Source organism: Caenorhabditis briggsae (genome assembly GCF_000004555.2).
Source record: "Caenorhabditis briggsae complete genome, chrIII, whole genome shotgun sequence".
Lineage (NCBI taxonomy): Eukaryota > Metazoa > Nematoda > Chromadorea > Rhabditida > Rhabditidae > Caenorhabditis > Caenorhabditis briggsae.
This window is the reverse complement of record NC_013490.2, coordinates 4,797,809-4,807,682: the sequence shown is the minus strand read 5'-3', so window position 1 is coordinate 4,807,682 and position 9,874 is coordinate 4,797,809. Positions and strand designations below refer to the sequence as shown.

The 9,874-nt window shown below is 38.6% G+C and overlaps 3 protein-coding genes across 3 annotated transcripts in view; 1 reads left to right on the top strand and 2 right to left on the bottom strand.

The window, feature by feature from the left end:
• The window catches only part of Cbr-pad-2, a gene marked incomplete at both ends in the record, with an annotated part of 2,938 nt that extends 1,609 nt beyond the window's left edge, over nucleotides 1-1,329 (bottom strand). Inside the window, 3 exons of the mRNA XM_045243703.1 lie at nucleotides 124-719; nucleotides 765-903; nucleotides 963-1,329. Coding sequence (XP_045091375.1) covers nucleotides 124-719; nucleotides 765-903; nucleotides 963-1,329 — 1,102 coding nt within the window. The remainder of the gene's footprint in view (nucleotides 1-123; nucleotides 720-764; nucleotides 904-962) is intronic.
• An 854-nt stretch (nucleotides 1,330-2,183) lies between these two features.
• Nucleotides 2,184-5,562, bottom strand: Cbr-cnk-1 (the record flags this gene model as incomplete). The annotated part of the gene is made up of 11 exons (XM_045243702.1): nucleotides 2,184-2,344; nucleotides 2,398-2,471; nucleotides 2,520-2,588; nucleotides 2,635-3,116; nucleotides 3,146-3,279; nucleotides 3,325-3,617; nucleotides 3,667-4,178; nucleotides 4,241-4,579; nucleotides 4,629-4,792; nucleotides 5,123-5,239; nucleotides 5,481-5,562. 11 exons carry the CDS (start codon nucleotides 5,560-5,562, stop codon nucleotides 2,184-2,186), a joined length of 2,427 nt encoding a protein of 808 aa, XP_045091374.1.
• Nucleotides 5,563-6,015: 453 nt separating this feature from the next.
• On the top strand, nucleotides 6,016-8,825 carry CBG24620 (the record flags this gene model as incomplete). Its single annotated transcript, XM_002641273.1, has 9 exons — nucleotides 6,016-6,129; nucleotides 6,178-6,297; nucleotides 6,355-6,462; nucleotides 6,516-6,811; nucleotides 6,861-6,996; nucleotides 7,043-7,195; nucleotides 7,242-7,917; nucleotides 7,968-8,581; nucleotides 8,628-8,825. The coding sequence occupies 9 exons, from the start codon at nucleotides 6,016-6,018 to the stop codon at nucleotides 8,823-8,825; spliced, it is 2,415 nt and encodes an 804-aa protein (XP_002641319.1).
• Nucleotides 8,826-9,874: the final 1,049 nt, after the last annotated feature.

Below are 9,874 nucleotides of genomic sequence, written 5' to 3'. Positions count from 1 at the left end.
TTGTAGTGCTCGTCGAGTTCTATCATATCTAATTTAGTTAGTCAAAAAATATTGATCCTAAAAGAAACTATGACAGGGCCCGCCACGGCCCGCTTTGGGCCCGTCCGCAAGTATGTAAAAAACATACCTGATCAATGATTGCAATTTGTCCATCATTATACTTCTGTGTATCCGTAAAACGAAAAACTTGCAATTCCTTTCCAAAATACGATTTCAGCTCATTGACCTCCTCTTCCGGAGCATCCGTTGCCAAGTAGATCCTATTCAATTTCAACTTCTCACATAATTTCTCCAAAATCTCAGCAGTACCCTTTATCGATGGTAACTGATCGTGTCTAGCATATAAAAAGTCTCTCCTTCTCCAATGAATTCCCAAATATGGTCCTCCCTTTGCAGTTCTTTTTGCTCTCTCTTTTCTCCAATCTGCAACCATCTCTGTGTCATCGTTCTCGTCATCAGAATCCAAATATTTATCCCTGAAGACGTTGGCAGCCTCCACCAAATCTTTGCTATACCGCATACTTCTTCTCGCTTTCCAATAATTCACATCTCCAAAATTTTCGTGAAGAATTGTCTCTGCTCTGTCCACCATTACAGAAGTCATACTGGAGAAGTTGGAATGCGTCAAAAGATCTTTCAAAGTTCCAGAATCTCCTTGAATTGAAACGCACTTAAAATTGCTAGCCTGCACATCTTCGTAAGAATAGAACCATCCTCTCCTGAACATTTTTAGAATAGAGAACACTTCAAAAATTAGAATTTACCATTTGGAATCGTTTTCTTTTCTGTAATGGGAGTCTGCTGGTGGAAGACATCTTCGTTCATCAAATTTCCTTACATACTCTGTACCCCATCCTTCTTCATAATGTTGCAAGTAGATCACTTGATCGATTGGTCGATTTTCTGACTCTCAAAAAAAATAATTTTTTCAAAGGTTTGAAATTAAATCTAAAAATTCTTACCATCTAGAAAATCTTCAAATTCCATCACTGGAATAAACCGATTCAAACTTTCTAAATCAAAGAAAAGTCTCCATGAAAGTGCGACTTGCATTCGTTGCCAATGATGAAGACGTCCCCACGGAGGCAGTACCAGAATCCAATTTTCTCCAGATTCCCGAAGCAATCTTACTGTATTTGCAACCCGCATGTAGACATCTCTTCTCAAATTGAATCCTTCTCCGAAGTTCACATCATAGAGAAGAAATTTCTTCTCGGCGGCGATCGAATATTTATTGGAATCTACATGGGATACTTTATGATGTTGGTCAACTTTAGATCTCAAAGCTACAGAAGATCCTAGTACCAGTAACAGGAAGGGTAAATGCATATAGTCTGGAAAGTAAAAAAAAGTAATTTTCTGGTAAAAAATTTCAGACCTGTGGAAAAGCCGGTTGCGGTGGCGGAAGGTCCCACCACGACAACTACAGTAACCTAAAAATATTTTATTTTCCGTATTTATTTTCTCGCTTTTCATGTGTTTTCGGCGAGTTTTTTGTGATTTTTTCCCCCGAACAAATCGGAAAATGAATATTTTATAGTGAAAAATTGATTAAAAATGCACAGAAATCAAGAAAATAAATACTGAAAATAACAAATATATTAAGTTACTGTAGCTGTTGTTTTGGGACCTTCAGCTCCGAATTTTTTGAAAGAAAATAATACTTTTGAAACCGTTTTGACAGATTTTATACAACAAGTTCTTTCGTCCAAACCATTTACATTTGAATAGCGTCCCTCTCCATTCAGATATTTATCAGGAATGTTCCGATTCAACGAGAAAACTCATTCTTTGTAAGTGCGAAAAGGTTTTATTATCTTTCATGTTACCCAAAAATTCACTTTTTCGAAAAAAAAATCTATATCAGTGACTGCCGAATATTACAAAGAATATGAGGGTGTCTGGGTTTTTGCAAATTATTAAAGTGCGACTAGAACATTTTTGTTGTGAAACTGACGAAGAAAAAATGAATGAGGAAGATCATTGAATGTGTGGTTGTGGTAAAGCCGCATATGGGCAAATTGCAACGGGAAAGAAAAGCTGAGGTGGGGAAGGTGTGTTGTGACAGGAAGATAATAAAGCATTTGGACACAGAAAGGAGAAAAAAAAACACTAATTTGTGAAGGAATTTACAGATTTAACACGAATATTCACATTGATGGGTTTTTGATAGTATTCTGGTTCTATTTGAATTTGAATCCAGACGTTCCGGACTTCGACGTTGTCATTCCATTGGAAAAACGTTGCTGGTTGGTGATGAGCTCTCCATGATGGCTTGTACTCAGTTGTTGCTGACCAAGGAAGAAATTCTGGTCGGAAAGATCATTGTTGTAACTAGAGACCGCTGAAAAAACAACAAATTGTCTTGACTTTCAAAGTTTCGGAAAATTCTCTTACATTGTGAAATTGTTCTCGGTTGGTTAGCCATTTTGCTATATATCTCTTTGGCTGTTTTCATGTGTTGGATCCAGCTGAAGCAGAAAAAAAATCAATGATGTTTGATAATTCAAGTGACTCACTTTCTCCAGTCTAGTGTACACGTAACCGAGAAATGATAATCCAGTGGTTTGCTAATGACGCGGAAGATGCTAAATCATTAAATGAGAGATGTTTCCAAACTTTTGAATAACTCACTTCTTTTTAGACGTTTTCAAGTCAGTAGAATCCGAGATTGTAGCCTTTATTAAATTGATTACCATTTCAGGTCTTTTCACATATTGATTCGAACAGAGAAGTAGGTAGTGACCCCGTAAACACAACCAAATTTTCGGCCACTTGTTTGTAAATTCATTTGCACTGAGTTCCGCTGGAGTTTTCCTTCTTCGTACCCATCCTTCGAATGTAACTTTCATCCCCGCGTAGGCAGCTGTGATGGGAGAACTTGGAAGGTCATCAGGGTTCGGTGACCAATCAGATTGACTCGTACTCATTTGGAACTTTCCGAATGGAGCCGGGCTGTTCACACTATTCATGGAAGATGTTGAAGGGCTGGGTAGTACACTAGCAAACGTGGCTTCGTCGACAGATGATGTCATTCGACTGGAAAAATGTTTGAATACTTGAAATCTGAGCATATATTTTACCCTGCAACTGGTAGAAACCTTGGCGAGTCGAGGCTGAATGCAGAAACATTCGAATCACCGACAGCACGAAAACTGGGTGCAGCGAATTCTTGGTACGGAGCTTTCCAGTCATCATCAGAAAGTTTCGCTTCAGGGAGATTTAATACTTTTAGCTCGTCCTTGTTCACTTCTTGGATTTGTGCAAATTCAGTGGGACCTGGAATTTTATTTTGATTGCTTTAATTCTTCGAAAATCTCTTACATTTTACATTAAATGTTAGCTGATCGTTAACAACGTCATCTTCGATGTCAGTAACTAGTTTGTTATCAATAAAACTTCGAACATAACCATCCGGTTGGTGTCGCATCGTGCGAGTTCTTTTAGCGATACGTGGCATCAGAGCCTCTTCTTCACCGTCGATGTCTCTAACGAATTCGTGAACATCCCAATCGTCGACATCTTCGTCTATCAAAGCTTCATCCATATTTTTTCGTTCTTTTCGTGGGCACGCAGACGCTATGGAGGATCTTCTTATCAAGCGACGGCTGGTTCTACTGGAACAGATAATTTTTAAATGTGAAATAGAGAATATAATATGCTTACTTCTTCTTTTCATTCTCCTTGATAATTTCCGAGATTCCATGACAACTCCGATGCCTTTTCAAAGGTTCAGATTGTCCGAATGGATCGTAATCATCTGTGGAATATGTCTTTGCTGCCTGACTGGATGGAGCAAGAGCACGGACAGCAAGTTTCGATTGCTTCGGTAGTTGTTGTACTCGAGGTCTTCGTTTTATTACAAGTGATAATTCAGTTACATCAGATGCTCCTATTCGTTGGACGACACTTGTTAAATCCCATCCGACAACAGTTCTTCCATTAATCATCAGAATCTCGTCTCCAGCGTCAATTTTCGTACAAGCATCTGCTGGGGATCCTTCTTTGATTTCACTAACAACATGGACGCCACGGAATGATGATTGGATATTTAGACCCCAATTGATGTTGCCGGATCTTCTTCGGAGTTGAGCCGTCTCCACAAAAGAGGCATACAAAACCAGCGGATCCTCACAGTCGACTATTTTGTTGGCATCATATGCAAGTTCTTTGCTCATCTATAACGGACTTCGTTGATTTTTTTTTATGATTTTGAGAAATTAAAAAAAAAAAGACTCACTCTAACAATCTGACTTCCAGTTTCAAATAGTGCTTTCGGTTGAACATTTACATTCCGCAATAGATTCCACATAAAGTTTGAAATACTATTCCGAATAGCTCGGAAATCCTCTTCCTCGTCGAACGGTGTACGATCAAGCCAGAAAACGAGACGTTTCGTGCGTTCGGAGAGTTGTAGAACCGCATTTGAAACTCCATTCAGAATATTGACGATTTCAGCACGACGGATAGCTTTTTCTCGCATTCTCATTGCTGATTTCATTGTACGTTCGAGATAGTAACACGATGTTTTGACTTGCTGTGCCAGTCGTTGCAAATTTTCTTTCTCTGACTCATAACACTAAAAATTATGTATTTTTTCTCTCAAAACCGTTTCCGAATAGACTTACAAAATAGAGAAGAAGAGAAACTGATTGAAGTATGGTTTTTCGAGCACCAAGAGCCGAAATACCCATCTTTTTAAGAGAATCATCATCCAGTGCTTCTAGCTGTTTTCCGCATTTTAGTTCATCTCGAATCAAGCCTAGATAGGGATTCATTTGATCTCCGAGACCTGAAAATATTATGTATATATATATATATATATATATATTTATTTATTTATTTATTTACCGTAAAACCTCTAATAGAACGACACCCGGATCGTCCACTTTGAGCCTATATATCTCATTTTCTGTAAAAGATATCAAAAAGTGGCTGACTAGTAAAATGTTCCTGATATCCTGATAAACATTTTACTAGTTAACCACTTTTTAATATCTTTCAAAAGAAGTGATATATATAGGCTCAAAGTGGACGAACCGGGTGTCGTTCTATTAGAGGTTTTACGGTATATATTTATATATATCAATTTTGAATTATCTGAAAATGAAAACTCAAATACCTTCGATCCATCTTGCAATTTCTTTTCCTCTCCACTGTTCGATACACCTGGCGAACGAGAATTGAGGTTCATAGCTGACCGAGAGCATAGGACTGCCCGCTCGAAGGCCTGATGAAGCTGAATATATGTCATTTTTAGTGAAATTCAGATTTTAGGCGATTATATCAACCTTGTTTGTATGAATTATTGCGTAAACTTAAGTGGCGGGTTAGTTTAGACATGCTTTTAGCAATGTGAAGTGGGTTAAGAAATGGTAAAAAATTTGAAAAACGAAACTCGCGCTGCCCAGCTACAGTAATCCATACATGGTTCACAATCTTTTTTCCGAATTGAATTCGGTCAAAAAATGCCTTTTTACCTGCACTTATAGCCGATGAGATTCCCAAAGCTTGTTTGGCTTCAAGTGGTGTCGACGGAAATCCCATTGTGGTTGAGAACATATTCACACTCGCAGAATTCAACACATTGTGTTAGTTTGGCCGGAACACAGCTGAAAACTATATTAGAGTTTGATTAATTAACAAATGAGTCAATGCCATTAAGAATGAGTCATTTTGCTAGATTAGAAATGTTTCCCAGCGTCCTGACCTGTTTTTTCGCTGTCAGTTGAACAGTAAAGTCAAAATGTTAATTACAGTAGCAACAAAACTTTTCTGAAAAGGAGCATTACTAAACTTATTGACCGGGTTCTATAATGACGCTTGTGTACTCCTCTCGGAAAAGCTTGTGGCCGTATGGCCGCGCATTTTCTTCTTCCATGTAGATTTACGGGAGGTTTCAACATAAAAACTTCCTCACTTTTTTTACATTTCGTGGCAAGATGACTCTTTAGAACAATAGAATATGACTTTTATGAGTGTTGATTGAATATATAGATTCTTATTTCAGATTCAATGGATGAAGACAACGCAAATGAAATATTCAAAGCGTTCACAAAGCAGAACATCGAATATGATTTATCTGGCTCAGCTACCGTATGTTATAAATCGAAAACATACTCCGCGAAGGTATAAATCTCACCTTTCACTTCTTATAAATCAAAATTCTCAATTAAGGTTCTTCTCCATGGCAACGTTCTCTGTGTCTCCGAGTCTAGCGGGACAGAAGAGGTCGCCGCTTGTGAACCACTTATTTTCATACTTGAGAGATCAGTAATCAAGAAGTTAGAGGACAAGGTACATAAGTTCTTTAAAAAAGAGAACTCTCAGTATTTATATATATAAATATTTCAGCCAGAAGCCTCATCAAAATATTCCTTCGTTTTGACATTCAACGACGAAACAGAAAATCTGGAATTTGGAGTCGAAAGCGAAGAGACAAGAGAGCAGTGGATGATAAAAGTGAGTCAGAACGCTTGTGCTTTTTGTCAGAAACATATTCGGTTTGCTTCCAGCTCGCCACGTGCTCTCATCAAATGGCTCGAGCGGAACTTGATGAAGTAGCTTATAAATTTTACACAATGTCACCATCTGCGTCCAGTGAGTCGGATGGAGTCATCGATCCAAAAACGTCGTCTTTCCAAAGTTTCTATCAAACCGCACCGCTTAGAATCGCTCACAATTTTGCTATAACTCAACAAAACAATTTGCCAGCTCGAAGGGTTACAGTTGAAGAGTGTATGAGCGAGACAAAGTTGTCGCTTATCTTACCGAAAGAGATAATCAAGTTGAATAGGAAGAAAATTTCAGAGTGAGTTTGTGTGACCGGAAATGATATGAATGATAAATTGAATTTTCAGATTCTCTGGATTACTGGAAAGTCGGCTAAGGGTGTGGCCCCAATCATCAGTTAGCTGGCTGCATGAAGTGATACGACAACTGCGAGAAATGTCAGAGACCTATGAGCAATGCTTCGAATTCGTTGACAACTATTCTGTAGGTTTTAATTCTCGAATATAATTGTTCTACTTTCTCAGTTTAGGGACCACACTTCCGGAAGTCTACTGAAAAACATCGAGTAGCTTTTGGACTGGTACCTACAAATCTGCATATTCATTCCTATGACATCAATTCGAATGACAAGCGAGATTTTATTACAGCTGGAACTGCTTCTGCAATTCCTTATCGATATAACGTAACTGAACAATTATGCGTAATTTTTCTAATTGTGTCATTTACAGAACGGAGGTCTTGCCAAACTGTACACCCAGCTCGACGTTGAGCCTTACAACTTTGATTATACATTCTGGAACAAACGCCAAACGCTTCTAGATTTGAAAAAGACGATAGGAGAATTAAGTCATAAAATTGAGAAGGAGTGGAAAATCGCAAAGTTTGGAAGTCCCGATAAAATATGCTTGCAAGTTCATGCTGGCATAAAACAAGTGTATGAAGGACTCAAGGATGTTCTATCCAGTTTGCCGGATGTAGAGCATTGTTCTGATATTCTACTAGAAGAAGAGAAGAAGCGATTAGATGCCGGAGGAAAAATTCCAGAAACCAGAGTCTACGACAATATTCAAAATCAAATTGACCGTATTGATGCAATGATTGTTAGTCTGAACACGAAAATCGCGGTGATTGACACTTTGAATGAGGAACCACATGAAAGAGAAGCTTGCGAGAAAAATACTCGACAGGCCGTCTCCACGTGTCTAGACATTCTGTTAGCTCTGGCCGACTCGATTCTGGAATCTCAGTTGTTTTCTCTGGTGAAGGCACTGCAGAAACCATCAATTGCTCATGCGTATTTCCATATTATGATTCGGACAGACTTTGTTCTATCTCAAGCCATTACGATCGCATCGACAGCAATTTTGAATCGAATCCAGAAAAAGGAAATTCCATTCACAGATGGTTGGTTATTATTCGTAAATAGATACTAATATAAATTCTTTTTATTGCAGATTTTCTTCTAGTAATATTCTCATTCCTGAGCGCATATGGAGATGAAAGAGGGATGATTGAAGATGCAATAGAAGCTTGGAAGTCTCTAGAACAACGAGTTCGTTTCCGTCTGGTCCGTGCTCCGTCAGCCGTCTGCCGAACGTGTATTCCAATGGTACAAGGGACAAGAAGTGCTCTCAAGGTAGCTATCCCTCTCCCTCATGAGTATTTCGATTCGTTACCTGACCATATAAAATGGACTTCCGAATTCACTGTGGTCACTGCATACTTTAACATTGGAGTGAATCACGAGGCAACATTTGGACAGTCATTCGGAGGAATTGCTCTGGAAAGTTCTGTCAATCAAGACGCTGCAGAAAAGTTGAATATGTTTGCCAATCGCGCTGAAGCCAGTCAACGTGCCAGAGAAGCTGTGATGGAGGTGGTTAATGAAGTTTCCACGGAACCATCTCGCAAGAATCTCAATGTTTTCGATTGGGTGATGACTGCGTGTGAGCAGCTGGGTGGTGAAGCTGTCATCTCTTGTAAAAGTGGAAAAGATCGGACGGGGATGGCTTCAACGCTAGAGCTAGGTCGAGTACTTCGAGAGACATGTGGCTTCAACACAACTCAGGTTTGTCTTTGAATCTTTTTGAACCAATTGAATTATATTTTTGTAGATCTCGGAAGTTGTGAACTCCCTTCGAAAAGATGGAGTTCGTCGTGAGAATTGTCGAAAGAATGTAGGAAAACCAGTCTATTCATTCAGTCCATTCCAAATGCATTTTCTACCGAAGTCTTCCGACCTCCATCTGGAACATATGCAAAAGGAGTTGCTAGTTAATTATAAAAATGTGTATTTTAATAATGTTCAATAAGTTAGTGTTTATTTTCCTATTCTTTATTTTATATTCAATTTTATTCCCAAATTGTCACATTTCCCAAACCACGGTTCCCAAATTTTGACCAATTTCTCTTTACATATTCCATCTCACACACTCGTCGATAGATACTTCTTTTTCATATCTTTCCCCGGTAATAATGTGATGATTGTTTGAAATATAATACTGATGCAAGATAGAGTTTACATAAATTCCTTCTCCCTTTTTCTCTATGCTGTCGAGTTTACACCTTGTTACTATGGCAACCTGACACACTCACGCGCCTCGCTGCTCCACGAGCCGTCTTCATTCGTTCACTCAAAATGGAGCGAGTGAATGGAGAAGATATTTGGCAGGATCGCGAAATTCGTTTCGATGTGGATCATAAGTTAGTTTGAAAAACTCTAACATAGAATCTGAAAATCCTTTCAGACTTCTTCGTATGATCAATGGAGAAGTACAAATTGCTAAAGTGGAGAATGTGGAAGACACGAAAGGAAACAATGGAGATAAAGGTGAATATATTTAGGTCTTCAATTCAAAACTAGGTCGTTTCAGGGGTAATTCGAGTTACCAATCTTCGTCTGATCTGGTACGCTATGAGCATGCCGCGCATCAACATCACTATTGGGTGGAATACGATCACTGGAACACAATCGAAAACATCGACATCGGTAAAATATCATTCTGGTACAAAAAATCGGAGCTGTGACCAAAGGTCCCACAGCGACATTTACAGTAACCTGAATATATTTTTGCCTGATTGATTTTCTCGTTTTTCACTAGAAAAAAAACTCAGAAAATAAAATTATTATTAGGTTACTGTAGTTGTCGTTATGGGACCTTCAGCAGCTCAATTTCTCTTGTACCAGAATAATAAAAAAGATTGTATAAAACAAAAGAAACCTGAAAATGTTTCAGTTGGCAACCAGAAATCGTGGAGGAAGTAACGAAGCGATATACGTTCTAGCCAAAGTCTCATCCTCAACAACGAAATTCGAATTCATTTTCACCACAACCAACACGACGGCTCATACAAAACTCTT